Raw genomic sequence first — 19,172 nt, 5'->3', positions numbered from 1 at the left:
ACAGGTATTTGGAGAGATCTTCTGAGGAATAAGCAAGCAAGGCATGAGTGTGTACCTAATTAGGCCTTGTTGTTGCGCAACACCCCCCCCCCCCCTCCTTTCTGTCTCTACTCTCTCACTCTCGTATTTCCTCTTCTGAGAGGGGAGATGTGCTACCAGCTCTCCTTCTAACGGGTTAATTGAGTTTCCTAAATCTGCTGGGATTTACCCTGTCCAGAACTGAAGTAAACTCTGTTTAAGCTGGTTTCGAGAAACGATTCGCCTGGTTATCTGACGGCCTACATCCAGGTGTCCCACCCTTCTTCCCCCTGTGAATTAGCCAGACTGAGCAGCCTACAGCCAACTAGTTTCACAGAGCACACCTGTTAACGGTCGCTCGTTCTCTATTCTACAACTTGCATTTGTTATTGAACCAGGTAGGTTTTAGTGACTCGGGCGAGTCCCAAGGTTGATGTTTTACATATGGGCTACCAGCAACCTAAAAACATTTTCCACTTTTTCCTCTCCAGAATCAAACATCACAGCTATTTTACAACCATCAAAGAACTTTAAGGTGACTCATTAACTGAATGTCCACAACATCTTTAGATTTTCTTTATGCTAAATATTTTATTAGTAAGGCATTTTTGCAAGGGTCAGTACAGCTTCATTCAGTAGCAGAAATAATCAAATAAGTAAATCAATCATCTAGTCTATCTTTCCCTACTGCTGACACTGAGAACTAAAAAAGGGAACCTTTGAGAGAGACGGACGGAGTTTGGCGTTTCGCACCCCAGACCTGGCTTGATGATGAAGAAGGTGCTGCAGCAGGAGGAAGACGCCGGTTGACGAAGGCAGGGATCTCTGTAGGTCTGATGAGCTTCTTCTCCGCATGGATGCTGAGGTCACACAGGACTTGGTGCTGGCAGGAAAAAAGGCACCAGTTCTTCGTCTTTGTCTTTGCCTTTGACTTCATCTTTGTCTTTGGGGTCTGAACCCAGCCGATGAGAGAAGTGCGATTCGAAGCCACAGATTGTGGGCCAGACGGGTTGGTCTCCATGAGCGGGACAGTCTTCGGCTCTGTGGCCCCGGCTCTTCTTCAGCTGCAGAGTTCTTTGTCCATCTCGATCTTGGCTCGAAGCTGCCCGGAGGATCCAACAAAAGGTTCCTCTTTTGCACCCACCTTATATAGGGTTTATCCACCCTTTTGGTGCGTTTTCATTGGCTGTCTGCTTAGACAGATGATCTCATATCCATCACTGTCTTAAGAGACATCATGTCATGATGTCTGTGCTAATGTCTCAGGGTTGCTCAACCTCCTGTGTCTGTTGCCTGCACGACATTTTCTAAATAAAGCATTGATCATCTCTGCTCTCCTGTTAGTTTCCCTTTTTCCCTTCCTTTCACCTTTCACCTACCATCTACCTCCAACATATCAGTGATGTTTAATTGCAGTTTTACACCTTTTACACCATTTCAAGTTCAATGTCAAAATCACATTTATATTACATTTATTTTCTTTAGCTTCTCTGATTTAGCATTCATTTATAATTTTATAACCATAACTTATTAATTATTCTTATTATAATCTTAATGTGAGTTATTACAGATGTTTTCTGAAAAGAAACCAAGAATAATCCATGATTCTAATTATTTTATACTAAAGTTACAGTTACTTGTTTTTCTTGTAAGTGTTCCCACAAATATAAGTGTAAGTATTATTACAAGTAAACCAATATTCATATAAGTATTTTACTTTGAATCTTATCCAATTACTAATAATGTTTAGATTTCATTCTTTAAAACTTTACCTTTAAACTAAGGAATAGTCTCAGCTATTTTTATAAATCTGCAGGCTGGAAACTTCCTCTTTTTCCAGGAAACCTGCTTTTCCTGTTTCATGACTCTCTCTGACTGACTATGATTTCTTATGATTAGATAGAAAAAAGTAGAATTAAAGCAAAGTTTGCATGAGACAAAAACAACACACACAACCAGATTTATTTTATTGACACTTAAGTCTACTGTTGGGCCTTGATGTCACTTGAGTGATTCATTTTAAAGATAACTTTATTTATTATTACTGTTAAACTAACTTTATTGACACTTAAGTCTACTGTTGGGCCTTGATGTCACTTGAGTGATTCATTTTAAAGATAACTTTATTTATTATTACTGTTAAACTAAAATCTCCAGCATGGGGAAGTGGGATGAGCTCGGATTTTCTTGACAGCCTGATGGAATCATTCTGACTGTTGGGAGCATGCACAAAACTTCTGGGCTTCGATTGTGATTGTTTGCTGGCATACCTAGGTTGTGGATGTGGCGGAGCCTGGTCAGATAATCTGAAGGAGAATAGGCCATACCAACCTCATCGACCTCATACTTGGGTATCAGCCCCACAAACCAAAACCAGGTCCAGTAAAAAACCATGACCCAGATTTCACAAAGCTAAAATGAACAACAAGCTAACCAAACTCAGAAAATACTTCTGTATGATTTGTAACAAAGAAAGATATTTTTGTCCATCCACATGATTTTCTTTCACCAAGAAAGATGCATAGGATAAAATTACTACCTCAAATGACATGCTCAGCAGTGTGCTTGACTTTGTACAAGGAAACCTCCTGACCTGCATCCTTTCAATAGCTAAAAAGAAAAACAAAAAAACTTTATTCTTCTCTTATAATGTCACAACTAATTGTAGAAGTACAGAAACCTCCCGTCATTACTCTGAAATCTTCCAGATTAAAAGGAAATAGCCTAGCTGTGGTAGCTATGACGATACCACCAATCATCATAGGATCTTCCTACTGAAGCTTTTTTTCTTCCAACGTTCAGATGAACGTAAGAGTCCTGTGATTGAGACTGGAGGGCGGTTTTAATCTGGCGTGAAGCAGCCCTGGCTTTTCCAGTGGTTCCAGTGTTTTCTTTTTTTTATTATTTTTCTCTACCTCTTTTTTTTTTTTTTTTTTATCGCCCCACAAGGGGTCTTTTTTTTGTGGGCTCTAGTGTCCCTTTTTTCAAAGTAGGCTGACAGGAAAGGGGGAAGGAGAGGGGAGAAGACATGCTGTAAACGTCGTCGGGTCCAGGAGTCGAACCCGCGACAAGGCCATGTTGCCTCTGAATGTGGGTCGCGCTAACCCCTCCGCCACCACAGCACGCCCTCTCTACCTCTTTTGCTCTCGATTTGTTATTTTGTTTCGAAACTAACAGAAAAATCTTTTTTTTGTTGTTTAATTAAGCTCAATTTATCAATTTTTCACCATCTGACATATTTAGGTTCAATACCTGCAGCTCTAATCAGTTCATTTACTTAACTAATGTTGATGTTAATTCCTGTTTCCATCCCTTCTTGGACATTTGAAGTTTATTTATTTTTTTTTTTTTTCCTTTTTTTTCTGCGAGGAGTTTTTGTGGCGCTAGTGGCTCGTATTTTTTTGACAGTAGGCAGACAGGAAGGAGGGTAAGGAGAGGGGGGAAGACATGCGGCAAAGGTCGTCGGGACCAGGAGTCGAACCCGCGATGTCGGCGTTGAGGACTAAGGCCTCCAAACGTGGAGCGTGCTAACCCCCTGCGCCACTACAGCATTTGAAGTTTGATTTGGTTTTTACCTATTATTGTTGGAGTTTTTCTCAAGCCCTAAACGTTTTGTTTTGAAATTTGCTTCACATTTTATTGCCACAGGAACTCCACCAAACTGAGGCCATTTTTCATAGCTGTTATGAAGGAAATAATTTAGAGAGCAATAAAGACAGACTATGAGAAATGTCAGTACTTGAAACTTAAAATGGATTCCTAGAGAAAGTGACACAAAAGGAACAGGCAGTTCATACAGTACTGGTTCCCTGTTTATGTGAGATGATCTCATGTACTGTTGCACATTTCAATGTGTTAGTATCTGTTAGCAGCTGTTTTTTCTGTAGTGTTTGGTCAGTCAACCAGGATCTACATATATTGATAGTTTTGAACAGAGACTGCAGATTAATAAGATAAAGCTGTTCTTCCACAGAGGTTATCTCCGTGGGTGGGCCTGCGGAAAATCAACGTGTCCTATTGGGGCTGGGAGGACGCGTCCCAATTCACCAACAGCACTCTTCAGTGGTTGCCAGGGGAGCCCAGTGACTCAGGCTTTTGTGCCTTTTTGGAGAGAACGGAGTCGATCGGACTTAAAGCCAATCCCTGCACCGCCACCACTGACGGCCTGATCTGTGAAAAAGCTGCTGGTGAGGAAGAATGAATGAGACAAAATGGTGGGGGAGGTAGAAGAACTGGTTCAGATCACAAGATCTACATCTAAGGGCTGAAACTATGGGTTTTGGATTAAATAAGAGGTGATTAAAAAAATGACATATTTTAATGACGTACTCATGTGTCCACTTCATGACTTCAGCGTGTGAAAATTGGTCACTTGGATCATCATGCGTCTTTAAAATCTGTTTTCTGCTTCAGTTTTCTGTGATTCTTAAAACAAACTCATAACTGATTGAGATTTTCTGTCTCCTTCCACGTCTGTCCTTGTGTCCTGCTGCTCAGGGAGTCTGCAGAGTCAAAACGCTCGTCCCTGCAAGACACCATGCGCCCTGCGGACCAGCTGCGCCAACTGCACCAGCCAGGCCATGGAGTGCATGTGGTGTGGGAGCACCCAGCGGTGCATGGACTCCTCGGCGTACGTCATCTCTTTCCCGTATGGCCAGTGTATGGAGTGGCAGACCCAGGAATGTTCTGGTAAGGTCTGGGGATTTTATTTCATAAATGAATGTGTTTAAAAACTTTTATTTACTCCAGAATTAAAAAAATAAAAATAATGAGGTGATTAAGTTGGCAAGCATCCATAGATCAAGTAATATATGCCCGAATCAGTCTTCTGCAGGTTGTACTTTGAGCTTTTGCTCAAAAAAGCAACCAATCAGCTGCTCCTGGTTTGAAAAAAAAAACAAAACAAAAAACACAAGCCAGCACAAAAATGTTGTTGCCATGGTTACACATGGTATGCCAAAATACCCTAAATAATTCTGAACAAAAGGCCGCAAAAAAAAAAAAACTGAATTAACGTCACATACCATTTTGAATATGTTTCTCCATGATTATGAGAACGGTTCTTAAACCTTTCACAATAAATTTTGCTGGATGATATGATACATTGTCCCAATAATTACTGTGATAAACATCTTTTTTGAGACCATTTTCAAATAACTTATTGATAATAACATAATAATGCATGCTTGCTCTCTTAAAGAGCAATAAGTTTTAATTTTGTAAAGAACACTGAACACTGGAATTGGAAGATATTTTAAATATCCGAAATAAAAGAAATGACTGAAACCAATAAGTAAAACATGATGTCTCTGTGCACAAAATTTGTCTTTAAAAATGATTAATCATCAGAATGAAAGTTGTCAAGGGTGTTTTAATTTGTCATGCGATTCATTGATTAAGGCTTGTGTATGACATTTTTACTTTAGCATGAGTGTTTGCAATGTTTTTTATCAGTTGCTATCGCTGGGTTTTAGCTTTAATGCAGTATGTGAATAATGATTATAGGCAATAGTGATCCTTATTATTAAGAGTCACACACACAGATTAACACACGTTCCAGCCTGGAGGCAGAACCACAACTCATGTAACTACAGGGCAGAAAATGAATGTTTACTGTGACAGAGGTGACACAATCTGAGCTATTCTCTGCCTGGGCTTCATATTTTGTAGCAGTTCACTTTAAGTTCAGGGGCTCCCCTCATATAACTCACTTTTTTGTTTTGTTTTAATAGACTTTAAAATAGGATTTTATTTTCTTAATGTACCTAGTTTTTATTATTTTCATAATACAACAAGACAGATAAGTAAGAAAAAACCTGCACTCTTTTTTTATCGTTCAGTATATTTTTGTCAAAGTATTTCGAAGCAAAACGTCTTATGATTTTTCATTCGTAAGACAAACAGGCACTTCTCTATAAAATGTTCTTGTTTCTGAATTTAAAGACACAGCTTCAAAGTCATATCTTTTGTTGTTTTGTTTTTTCTCTCTCTTTCCTGGAGTTGAGTGTAGACAGCGTTCCTGTCTGCAGTTTGAGGCCATGATTGTTTTCCCATCTTTTGTGCTAACTTCACTTCTTCATCAGCTCCTTCTCTCTTTCCGTATTCATCTGAAGCTGGGTGGCAGACTGTGTGTAGGAGGTTTTTGTTCTGCTACTTTTTTACCTTTGTTGCTCAGAGTGCACTGCTTTGCATAAAATATGACAAATGTTCCTTTTATTACTTCAGATAGGACGTTGTTCATTTAAAGTCTATCAGCCTTATTGTTTTCTAACCTTCTGCTTCAACTTTTTGTTTTATGGAATATTAATGTCTTGTTATATTTCCTACTGAATACAATATTCTTGAAATTTGTCTAAGAATTTTATCTTAAAAAAAGATTTGATTGGCTGCAGCATTGGAGTGTAGTTCCATACTTTAACTCTGGCTGGTGACAACAGACCTACTTCTTATCTTTGCACACTAAAATTCTTTTCAGATGTTTGAATGTTTCGGAAACTTGTTCGATTCACTCCCTTTAGAAAATTGGGTTGATTCAGATGAACACTTTCTGCAATATTGTATAAAAATAGTTTTAAGAACAATTTTATAACTTCTTAGATGGGAAAATGTTAGGAAAATGTTAAGTTCATGTTCATGTTAGGTTTGGTAAATAGCCAAAGTATTTCCTTTTTTGACCATCGGTGTTTTTGCTTTCATTTTAATATCATAGATATATCCAGCAGCATTTTAGTCACTCTTTAAACTTGGCAAAACTCAGCAAGGGTTATTTCAGAAAGTTCTTAATTTTGGCCCTTTTAACTTGGCCATTTTAGCTTGTGGTACAAACTGTGTGTACCACAAGCTAAAATGGCCTTCAAATTCCATTCTTTGCTCACTGCCTCTGGTCCTGTACTTGCAATTATTTGGCTTTAAATAATGCTTAAGTTAGGTATATAGATGTCTATGTTTGTTTAATACTAAATTAGCGCTAAGGTTGTAGCAGCATAAATAAAAACATTTTGCCAACGAGTTGATCAATTTTTGGAGAAATCTGAACTCACATAGCTTTAGCCACTTCTGCTGGTGCAGATCACTGAAGTTACGTTTTCATTCTTAGCTGCTAAAAATGCTGCAATGATGCAGTTGCCTGATGTAAGGTAACATGGGCATCCTATTTATTTCCCCCAAATTTAACTATTCTTTCTAAACGTTGTAAGTAGGTCTCCGTAATCCCACGATAAATGAAAATTATCAACCTCATTTTAAATTTTCAGCTTTGTCATTTCTTCATGCCTTTTTCTCTTTCTATTGATGACACTGGATAAAAAAGGGCTCGACTCTGGTGCTCTCCACTGACCCCTCACTTCCTCATTTCCTTAGTGTAAGGGAGGAGTGAACTATTGCATCTGGTAGTCTGATATGTCCATCTTCTCTGTCTAAATCTAATGATTACTGAAGGGCAATACAGTATACAGATATCATAATCTGTACTCTTTTGGTTGAACATAGTTTTTATTTCCACTTTGGTTTTATGTTGTGTTTAGGTTTTATTCAAGTGCATTTTTTTAGAGTCCATTTTATTTTCGTTTTTGTTTTTTTATTTTGTTTACCAGTTTCAGTGTTAAGTGTTTTTTTGAAAATAAAGTTTATTTATTTTTGGCAGGATGTACTAGCATTATTATGTCATTACCATTACATCAGTTTAAAATGGTCTTCAAACAATATTATCATTTATCGCAATAATGTTTGAGACAATGAATTGCTCAGCAAAATTTGTTAATGTAACAGGCCTAGCAACAATAGGACAAGCACTGATTTATTCTGTATGTAAATCAAGCAAAATGTCATGAAAATCTGTTTGGAATAAAGCATGTTAGCGGTGAATTAAAACCGCAGGATGATTACAGACTTTAGTGGGTTTGCTGCAGCTCAACATTTCATTGGATGCTGGGTCAGTCACAGTTTTCTTCAGCATTTGCCTGACTCTAAGGTTAAATTGTGCTGTAATTTTTTTTCAGAAGTTTATATCCAAATACATTCTTTTAAAGGTTTTCAGTATCACATGAAGTTTAACTATAACAATCTCAGTTCATACCACTTTTTATCTCTTCATGACCACAAACTACAGTGTTTTTTATTGGAATGTTATGTGAGAGACCAATGCAAAGTACTGCCTCGTTGCGTGAAAGTGAAATAATACAACAGTTTGTAAACCCCAAAAGGTGTAGCATGCACTTGTACTAGAAGAGATTAGAGTCAGCACAATGTAAATTCACATCCCACTGATACTACAGCTGCAGGTCTTTTTGATCATATTCTTAACAGCTTTGCCCACCTTGAAACTGAGATTTCTTTCCTGTTTAGAAAATAACTCAAACCCAGTTAGAGTAAGTGGAAAGCAAATGTGAAAATTTAATTTCCATTCTTGTCACAGATTCTAAATTGGATGTAGATTTTAACCAGGCAATTCTAATACTTGAACATTCTTCAATCTCAGTCATTCTATTGTAGCTCCAGTTGTATGTTTTCATTAGTTCTCCTGCTTTCCCAGTCTGGATGTCTTCTACTGCGTCCAACAGGTTTTCCTCCAGGATTGTTCTGTATTTAGCTCCTTCCATCCGACTATCAACTCTGACCATCACCTCTATATTTCGTTAAGGGGGTGTTGTGTTCAAGATGATGTGCAGTGTTAGTTTTCCATCCCACCATTGTTACCGAAAAGGTAGAGTTTGGATGAATCCATCTTGAGTATCTTCTTCTTTGTCTCTCCATGGACTGTGTCAAACTGCCTTCTGGACTTTTTATGGCTTTCATTTTTAAAATGGCATTCTTAATGCCATTATTTCATCTGTTATGTAGAGTACACAACTAATAGTTATGGACAAATACCATATGTTGACATTTATAGTTTAACAAGAAAGAGTAAAAAAATCTACCAACTGGCAAAAGCACTGATCTGTTTGATCCATTGCCTTCTTTTGTCTGTTGTTTTACTGTGCAAAAGACTAAACTCAGTGTCAGTTGGTTAAAAGTGGGGTTTGTCCTAAAAACAACAAAACATCTCTAACAGATGTATCAATAAATTATATCAAAAAAGCAACCACCTTGTAATATTTTCTTATCAGTCAGTGACAGGTGGAAGACATAAAAATGATTGTGTTTTCAGCTGGGATGTAATAGTATTCAAAAAAAGACTTGTCAGTTCTAGTGTTAATATTGTTGTGTTGAAGACAGATGCTTTTTGGGTTTGAGCTTCCAGGGATGTGGCAGTTAATCTGAGGGAGGATAACTCATTCAGGCTGCATCCAGTTAGATCAGTCAGCATGATCAATCATCACTTTATCAACTCAGACCTGAACATGAGTGGCTTAAGCGTAATATGTTTTGCTTTAGCTTTGCAGAACATAATAAAACTATGTTGAAAATTCTCTCAATGTTTTCTTTTCCCTCAGAGAAAACCTCAACTTAGCTCATATTAAAAGTTAACCCACCCTTAAAGCAAAAAGTGTCACTACGAAGTAAACGGTACAATTAAACAGTTACTTGGACTTGGCAGAGAAAAACTTGAGATCTAGCCGGATAAGCATTTCAGAGATGTTGGGTGTTGTATTGGGTTCAGTATCAAAACGTAATAGTGAACTGATAATGTCAGGTCTCACTTTGGCATCTCTGGAAAGTATATATTTGAATTCATCTGGTATCATCCATTTGCTCCAGCAGTTTTTGACGGCAAGTGTCTCTGAAGTTGGCACTTTACATATCTGTGAGCCTCCATGCTCAACTGTCAACCCAGCCAGACATGGTGTTTGCCTTGCCTTTTTTTCTGAGCCTGGGGATCTGCACTGCAGCACGTTCTCTCTCTCTCTCTCTTTTTTTTCTCTCACTCTCTCTCCTGAGAACATCCTGAGAAAACTGCCCAAGAGAGAAGACAAATACTGCTTTCAAGAGCAACATCATCCCCCTATGGTCTGAGCGTGAGGCTAACCAATCACACTCAGTAAGGACACCAAGCGTGATCTTACTGAGTGACGTAGACCTTATCTGCACCTTGTCATCTTCCCATTCCTGTTCTATCGGTACGCAAGTGACAACACCTCAGTCAGCCCATCTTTAAAACTCCTGAACAAATGTGTTTCCATTGACCATATAATTGTGCAATTTGACATTTCAAAGGATTGTGGTGCAGAATGTTTTTTAGAGACTTATTGCATGACCAAACTTGGTCATGTGTGATTTTAATTGCATTTCTTATTTAATGGGAATTGTATTTTTTCAACATTAGAAGAATATTGACAAAGCTTTGTGCATATTTGCAAATGCAGCTAATGGTCTGATCCAGGACCAACAGGAGGTTGATCGGATAGTCCACTGGTGTGCTCAGAACCACCAGGAGCTTTACCTGCTGGAAAAGACTGGAAATGACTGTGGACTTCTGGGAAACATCCCACACATTCCTTCCCGTCTCCATCCTTAACAACACAGTTCACTGTGAATCATTTCCAGGTCCTAGGACAATCCCTATTTTCAGACCTGAGGTTGTCCTCACATACAGTCACTGTTAGCAAGAAGGTCCAGTAGAGACTGTACTTCCTGTTGCAACTGCAGAAGTACAACCCTCCTTTGGAGATGCTGGTTATTTTCTACACTGCAATTTTTCAGCCTATTCTGTGTTTGTCCATCACTTTCTATTTCTATTCGGTTATTATGCCAATTTTGAGCAAGCTTTTAAAATTTCTAAAAAAAAAAGAAAATGCAAGTTAGACGTGTTTCTATCAGGCTCTGGTTTGAAGCCGGTCTCTGAAATGAAAGCAATACAATCCTTAATTTGATTTTACTATGTGAAATATTACTTTTTTATATTATAGACATTAATTGTCAAAAGAGCAATTGAGGAACTGAGTGCAGTGAGGCTTAGCAAACAGCTCTTTAAATGTGACTGTGGTGAGACTAACTTTAGATCAGTATGAGTTTTGAGTGATTCAAGCCAACATGGAGGGGGTGGGGGGAGGGGGGGTTATTGTGTGTTCGTTCAGCTTTCTGACGGTTATTCTACTAGAGATGATTTAAAAAAAAACCTAATTATTCCTCTAGTTTTGAAATGATCTACTGACAGTGAAGTCTTTTGTCTTTGTCAAATAATGTCTAAGGAGATTCCAGTTCATCAGAATGAATGCCCAGCTAAATCAACAGTGGCATGCACAGGCATTTTGGGGCACAGGTGCTCAACTAGAAAAAAAGTTATGTCAATTATATCATTGGCTATTTTCATATTTTTAATACCCAGTCAGTGTTGTACTGCCTGGATTTAACAAAGACCTTTCATCTTTGTCTTAATTTTGTTTAATTACTAACTCAAAAATGAAAGTAATACCACTTTTGTGTTAAAACAAATTTATTTCATGAACAGCCAAGTCACATTAGGCAAAGTAAATATTTACCTTCGTGGCAAAGAAAGACGTGGCTTTGTGCGGATTAGTTTTATCCTATTGAAACTTCTGTCATTGTCTTTGAAGTGTTGACAGAGGTGCAAAATTCAGTGAGAGCTGTCAGAGAGGGGATGGAAATAAGCGAAAGTTAAATTTAGAGGGAAGAGCACAGTAGGAGAGAGAATCAAAGGCTTGATTTCTTCCTCTGTTATTCCATTTATGCCTAAAGGGGATATGATACTGAAAAAGAAGCAGTGGATGATGGCTTAGTTAGTTGGGGGAGTGAAGGAAAAATAAAAATGTAGATGAGAAATATAGATGGAACAACCAAGCACAAGTTTGGTTATTCAGGCAGGGAAAGAAGAAATGAATCAGTGTTGTGTGTTGAATAATGCAACCGCAGCAAACGCACAAACAGAGGACGGGGTCCACATTCCGAGCTGGGACATACGGAACGAGATGCTTGTGAAGCCGGAACATCTGTGGGCTTTTGGAAATGGCTCTCACTGAAAGAGGAAACAGACTTCTCGTGAAAATGCAAATTTTACCCGCTTCCGCATTTGAATAATCTCACTGGCCTGCGAGAGACAACCTCTTGATAAGTTCTGTCTATTGTCATGTTCACGCCAACAACCCTACAAAGTCTCACCTTCCCCTTTGTGTTTATATGAGTGTACGCTGCGCAGCCTGTCTTTGTGGAGGAAAACTTCTCACAACAGGAAACGAGTCGAAGCTCCGAGTGAGAGCGAAGCAAAGCTGACAAAAAAAAAAAAACAAGCTGCAAAGTTAAGTTTGGAGTGGCATATTTCCAGAAAACACACGCATAAAACACACAGTTGATTTCTTATTCGTGTCACCCTTTGCCTGTTTTCCTACCTATGCCAGTATCTCAATATGGAGATTTTTTTGTTGTTTTTGTAGAGTAGCTTTGAATGCCATACCATAAAACAATGTGTCATTTTTTAATTTTCACCTCTGAAGTGCTTTTTGAATGTCACATCCACTTCATGAATACAAATGCCTCTCCAAATGCTGGAAGGTGGTGAAATGGAAAGTCTCTATAAATGCTCAGAATTAAAGAAATGTACATAACTTTAATTGGGGAGGTGACTCTTCTTTGCTAGTCTAATATTGTGATTACAGCCGAACCTAATCTATGAAAATTAGCTCATGTAAAGCAAAAATCTGGGAATACAGTCAGAATGAATCTTAACAGGATTACACTTTGATTGCGCTTCTAGTCATAAATGAATAAACATCATCAGCAGTAATATCCTGAAAGACCATGGAGTTACAACAACACTTAGTTGGTTTTAAGGAACACCATACGTGCTGAGAATCTATCCCCATATCATTATAACACCCCCACCTACAGTCTGGATCATTAACACAATGCAACAAGAATCTATCTTTCCATGTTTTCTGTTCCAAGTTTCAACCACCTTAATATTGCAGCTGAAAACAGGACTAACCAGACAAACTGTTATTGTCCAATTTTGGTAATGTTGTGGGAATTCTGTGAGATTCCTGTTCTTTGCTGAAACGAGTGTTAACTGATGTATTGTATTTTATGGACTATAAGCCACTACGTTTCTCCCACGCTTTGAACCATGCGGCTTGTAACTCAGTGCGGGTTTTCTGTTGATTTTTCTTCAACCGCCAGGGAGCTCTTTTTTTTTTTTTTTTTTTTTTTTTTTTACTCCTCCAGGGGGTCTTTTGTGGGCTCTAGTGTCCCTTATATGACAGTGGGCTGACAGGAAACAGGGAAGGAGAGGGGGGAAGACATGCGGCAAATGTCGCAGGGTCCGGGAGTCGAACCCGCGACGGCCGCGTCGAGGACTGAAGGCCTCCAAATACGGGTCGCGCTAACCCCTACGCCACCACGGCACGCCCAACCAGGGAGCTCTTTAGCAGGAAGTGAATCATTGGAAGTCAAAATTGGAAATCAAAGAAGAAAGCGCTAATTTTCATTTAGAACAAGCACATACTAGCAGCAGGTACAACGGAGAAATTTCTTCAAACTCATACTCCCTCATCATGGAAACCACACAAAGAAGTTCATATGATGCTGCTTTTACGTTGCGGGTTATTGATCTGGCAGTACAGGAGGGAAATAGAGCCGCCGCACATAAGCACGTAAGCTCGATGTGAACAAATCCTTGGTTCGGTGTTGGAGACGGATTGCTGTGTCCTTAATAACAGATTTATTGTGAAAAACCGAGAGCGGACATATCAGCGGCTTACAGCCCGATGCGTCTTATATTTGTACATTTCCAGTTTAAAAAAAAAAAAAAAAAAAAACTTTGTAGGTGCGGCTTATTGTAAGGTGCGCTCTATAGTCCAGAAAATACAGTAATCTTAGGGCGTTTTCCCACCTGACTGTGTGATAAAATCAGTTCTATTAGGAACCAAAATTGAAACATTTGTTCCATTTTCAGCTGCCATGGTTCTCCTCACACTTCACTGAAACCAAGCAGTCAAAACCCTTCTCAAACCCTTTGAGAAACTGTTCCCCTCCTCACCTGTGGGGGCGCTGCACCAAGAACCATGGAAGGAAACGACACAAAAACCTTTGAAGAAGACACTGAGCTCAACCTCCTTCTTCACAAATTGTAAACAAACATAGAGTAGCATCAGATTTTAGCGGTTGTAGAATTTTTCTTTCGTTTTTCTGTAAAAGATCATGAGCCATTTCTCCAGCTAGCACTAGACTCTAGTGCTAGCTGGAGAAATGGCTCTAGCAGCTAGACACACACGTTGCTTTAGGTTGTATTTACCTAGAATGCCCTGCGTTATAGTCCACTTTCTTCTTTTGGAGAAAGAAGAAAGTGAAGCGGACAGGCTCACACTGTCCGCTTGACATTCGCAGATCTAGGTTTTTAGTTTGCTTTTTTGGTCCAGATCATAGTTGGATTACATTGGACTAAAAGATTATGAGTCTAATAAGTCAACTCTCTTTACTGTAATCTTTCCTATGCTTGTTTTATGTTTATTTTATTGTATTTTGGAATGTGTTATTTGGTTCCCTTTAAAATAATCAATGGAGATATTGCATTCAATCTAGTCATTGCAGCTTCTCAAACATTCAAGCATGAAATCTGATTCCATTCATCTGGAACCTCTACTGTTAGACTGGCTGCTTGCTGTTATACAACAACTTGTAGAATTTTTATTATTGCATCTTTTCTAAGCTGATTTTTAATCTTTTTCCTCTGTCTGTCCACACCCACCAGCTCAGAACTGTTTGGGTCACAGGACCTGCACCGAGTGCCTGGAGAGAGTCGAGTGTGGCTGGTGTGGCGACCCCAGCAACACCGGCAGAGGCGTGTGCATGGAAGGTTCCTATCGTGGGCCCCTGAAGCCTTCAAGCACCAGGTCTGGATCCAGACTGCGGGACAGGGACATGGTGGTAGATCAGAGCCTCTGCTCTTCGGACAGAGGCCACAATTGGGCCTTTATCGAGTGTCCAGGTGAGTGGACATTTGCACCAAATTCTTCTTGTTCAACAGGTGTGATTACATCAATGTTTTGACATTGTTACAACCACAAACTTAAAAACGGGCTATTCAATGTGTAAAAGTGTAATGTGAACCAAAGTTAAAGTCGCAAACAGTTTTAGCCACAATTGAAACTAAAAATGCAATGAAAGCATTTTCATTTCCGTCATGTTGCACCTATTGAATCCACCAATGCTGCATTTTGCTTCCTTCCAGTGTGTCAATGTAACGGCCACAGCAGGTGTGTGAACAGCAGTGTGTGTGAGCACTGTGGGAACCTGACAGCAGGGACTCACTGTCAGACCTGCATCCCTGGTTACTATGGAGACCCCACCAATGGAGGGAAGTGTAACGGTAATATTACTCCTCTAAAACTCTTTAAAGCCTTTTCTTTCTCTCTTTACAGCTTTTATGTCTTGAAGTGTTCATTCTTTTAAGACAAGGTTGTAATGGTTGCCTACAGCCTGATGGGGGCAGTGTTTAAAAGCTTTAGGATGCTAGTATTTGGTTTTTTAGAACAAGAAACTGCATGTAGTTTGAAGCAGGAGTGGAGAGAGTGTGTTGCAGCTTAGAAGAGATGCAGCAGTTCAGACCGTCCTGCATGTTTTGGTGTCGTATGGAAACAGTTACACACTGTGGGGGAAAATTTGTGTGGTCATTTGGGTTATGGGCGACTGTTTGGATAGTTTTATCTCGGTGGGGGATGAATCAGCAACGACCAGAGAGAAAGGAATGAATGAAGGGGTGAGCGAGCGAGTCCTAGTGAAGTGGGACAGAGGTGCAGTCACATTAGTTTCCCTGTGACTGATGCTCGTTTTGGCCTGGTGGCGGCATGACATTAAATTGCTCTTAATCATTTTCTTATTTCCTGACTTGACTGGTGTCTCTGACCCTGGTGAATTTTCACAGTTAGTGTTGCGCTGATGGATGCATGTCAGCCCCTACCCTTCCCCTCCGGGCTGAACAGCCAGTGGCTTTCCCTGCTACTTTATCCTCATTTCTTTGTCTATTCAATCTTTTGTTGCCTTTATATATAGAATTATGTCTCTGTTGTGATCAATACTTCATTCTGCTCTTCTGCCCTTTTTTTGCATTTCCTTTTTAATTTTATCATTCTATATTTTGTTTTTGCTTACTTGTATATTTTTTTCTTCATTGCAAAAACACAAAATCTTCCCAAGTATTTTTGGTCCAGTTTCTAGTGCAAATATCTTAATACACTTGAAAAAAGAGAAAACTAACTTAGAAGCAGCTTCTCATTAAGATATAGGAGCTTGCTATAAGTCATTTCTTAATATTGATGAAAACGTATTAGTTCATTGGTTAATTGTTTCACTAGAAACATGGGGAAAATATCTTGTTTTAAGTGAAATAATCTGCCAATGGAACAAGTACCTTTTTCATCAACATTTAGGAGTTTTTGAGTTAAAACAAGCTCATATTTCCTGCTGAAAGGTTATTTTTGAGTTATTTTTGTATTATTTGGACTAGAAACTGGACAAAAACTACTTTACCAGATTTTGTGTTTTTGCAATGTTCTCTTTTTTCTATTAATTTTAAAACAAAAGATGCAACAATGATTTTTTGTTTACCTACTAGCTATATTCTTTCAGTTTTTCACGGTTTTAAGTAAGAGAAGGATGTTTATTATTAGGGAAGCTTCTCACTGTTCTGTTTGCAATAGTGTTGTTCACACAGACGTTTTGAGAAGTCCATCACACAATCATGGTATTGTTGTCCTCTCCATGTGGCTAACAAAGAGCAATCCAGTCTGTAGCCTCAGAACAATAATGCAGGGTTGTATAGCATTTAGATGCACAGGGAGAACCCCCGTGTGGCCCAAGTCAGAAACTAACTTTTCTTGATTCAAATTCAAGTTGAGTTCAAACTCTAGTTGGATTTTTTACCTTTTGACATTAGTAGTGTTGAATACACGCAAACTCAAGTTGGTCAGTATATCGCTGCTGAACTCCATCTGCTTTCATGTCCTCGCATCTCCATCTTCTACCTCCGTCTGCAACACAATCATTTCCTGCCTCGGTTTACACTGACTCCATCTCCCACCCTCGGTTCCCCTTTCCACCAAGCAATTCATCCTTTTTTCTGTCTCCATTCTTTAGATTTACCTTGAGCTAAACGGCCTGGAGTAAATGACGTGTGGCCGATTAGAGCGCTGAATGATGGAGAGACAGCTCTCTCCCTGCCACAGAGGAGAGGAAAAGGGGAATCGGATTGTGAATAGAGGATAGAAGGGAGCTGGGACAAGAAGAGGGGAAGGGGCGGGAGAGGAAGGACAAGAAGCGGGGTTAATGTGGGTGGAACAGGACAGATGTCCTTGGTTGGAGGACATAACGGAAGAGATGGAGGGAGGAATGGAGTGGGAGAGATAGACAAAAGACAGAGGAGAGGGGAGTCTGTCTCTTCTCTGTCCCTGTGACAGATGATTAACTAACCTTGTCAAATGTGGATGAAGTGTGTCGGGGGGTGTGTATGTGTGTGTGTGTGCAGGGCATTAGTGTCCTTTCTCTTTGACTGGATTATTCACTTTGTCCTGCACACTTACAAAATCAAACCAACCTTTAGAGCTGACAACCAGGTGGATGTCTGTTTGGCCCCTCAGATCACAGACTTTAGACCCCGGACAGAAACCCGTAAATGTTTCAAGCACCTCCCGGCTCATTGTGTTTGACTGATCTCTCATCTCATTTTCACTACGTTACAGGAGCGTTTCTGAAAAACATATTTTTCACGCAAAACGGTTGTGCCAGGCTGTGTTAGTTTTACAGATAGAAACACGTCCACACCTGGTGTGAACTGTGACTGCAGTCACAGTTGGAAACATGATGCCAGAGCCCGCTGCCTGTTTGACTGCATCTGTCCCGCATAGTCAGAACACATATGTTATGGTGGATTACGCTGTGGATCACACTCGGAATGAGATATATACATACATTGTATAAAAAGAGAACATACAGTATATAATCAGTAGGTTGGAATTAACATTTCCTGTTTTAGACCAGTTAGGATTTTGAAGATTATTTCTGTTAGCTAAGTGTCAGAATAATGAGATTATTTAAATAACTTTCTTCAAAGTCAGGAGTTTACCATAAAGATTGCTTTCACCCCATTTCAGTAGAATGAAAGGCCGCCCGTGGGTGTTTTTAATCAGGCAATATCCAGATTACAGTCTTCGGGGCTATTATATTAATTTTTGAACGTTTTTGTTGTCTGATGAAATGAAACTGAAAGTGTTTGACCAAAGTGACCATTAGCTGGGTTTCCATGCACCTCAATTTGCACAAATTGTAATTAGAAACATAAATGTGCTAAATGGAAACATGCCAATAAAAAACAACAACTGTTTTTTGATAAAAAGTTTTGTGCTACAAGTTGATTTTTCAGCCGTATTGAAATTGTGTACTTTGCAAAGTGTTTGACCAATGGATACACATTTTTTTCACATGACATGAGTCACACCAGTTCATGTACAGCAGCAGCAGCTGGCTTCACCACAGGCTCACACTGTTGCACAGTTCATCAAAAGCTGAGTTTATCAGTTGAAAGTGTGGATTCCACAGCTTTTCTGTAAAATCGTCTCCTACAAATTCTTTTAAACACAACATATGTACGTAGCAGTTTCCTAGCATTAGGAGCTTGTCGCTCCAACTTCTTAATAAGATGCCAGAGTCTCTGATAGCTGATAGATAGCTAGTGCTGTGGCTGAAATATAAATATATCTGTTTACATCCATCACTGCCATGATTGTTAATGACTTATCACTTGAACAAACTTATTCATGTGTAATTTTAATGGCATTTCTTATTTAATGGAAACACCGCAATTACAAAAAAGTGTTTTTTCGGCATTAGCAGAATATCTACAAGGTTTTGTGCACATTTGTTATGGAAGCAGCTTTTGTTGCATTTGAAGAAGAAAGAGAAAGGAATAAACAAGGAACAAAAAGAACATGGCCTCAGAGCGCCAACTTCAGGTGTCAAGTGCGAGAGTGGCGCCATCATGCTGCATGTTGTTTTGTTGGACGAGGGACTGGTGCACTTTACAAAATAGATAAGATTGTAAAGGAAGAATTTTGTGGGTAAATAGTTAGAAACATCATAAGACATCAGTAAGGAATTTAAAGCTTGAGCAGAAATGGGTCTCCCAAATAGACACTGACCCCCATAAGTGAACATATATTAGAAAGAGGCTCTAGGAAAATAAAGTAAATGTTTTGTGTAGCAAATCGCTGATA

At 39.2% G+C, this 19,172-nt stretch overlaps 1 protein-coding gene across 5 annotated transcripts in view; it reads left to right on the top strand.

Annotated features, from left to right (window-relative positions):
- LOC114137745 (attractin-like protein 1) overlaps positions 1–19,172 on the top strand; it is a 324,777-nt gene that overhangs the window by 84,221 nt on the left and 221,384 nt on the right. For 4 of the 5 annotated variants that reach the window (XR_003594084.1, XM_028006550.1, XM_028006549.1 and 1 more), the window contains 4 exons: positions 3,992–4,205; positions 4,516–4,707; positions 14,657–14,893; positions 15,137–15,274. Coding sequence is in view for 3 of the 5 variants with exons in the window: in XM_028006550.1 (XP_027862351.1) it covers positions 3,992–4,205; positions 4,516–4,707; positions 14,657–14,893; positions 15,137–15,274 (781 nt within the window). In the remaining 2 variants the exon portion in view is untranslated. Of the gene's footprint in view, positions 1–3,991; positions 4,206–4,515; positions 4,708–14,656; positions 14,894–15,136; positions 15,275–19,172 lie in introns of those variants that run through there. The other variant, XR_003594085.1, reaches the window with a different exon arrangement.

This window comes from Xiphophorus couchianus, chromosome 22 (assembly GCF_001444195.1).
Source record: "Xiphophorus couchianus chromosome 22, X_couchianus-1.0, whole genome shotgun sequence".
In the NCBI taxonomy this organism is placed as follows: Eukaryota; Metazoa; Chordata; class Actinopteri; order Cyprinodontiformes; family Poeciliidae; genus Xiphophorus; species Xiphophorus couchianus.
Note: the sequence above shows the minus strand (reverse complement) of the source record. Positions and strands in the feature narration are given on the sequence as shown.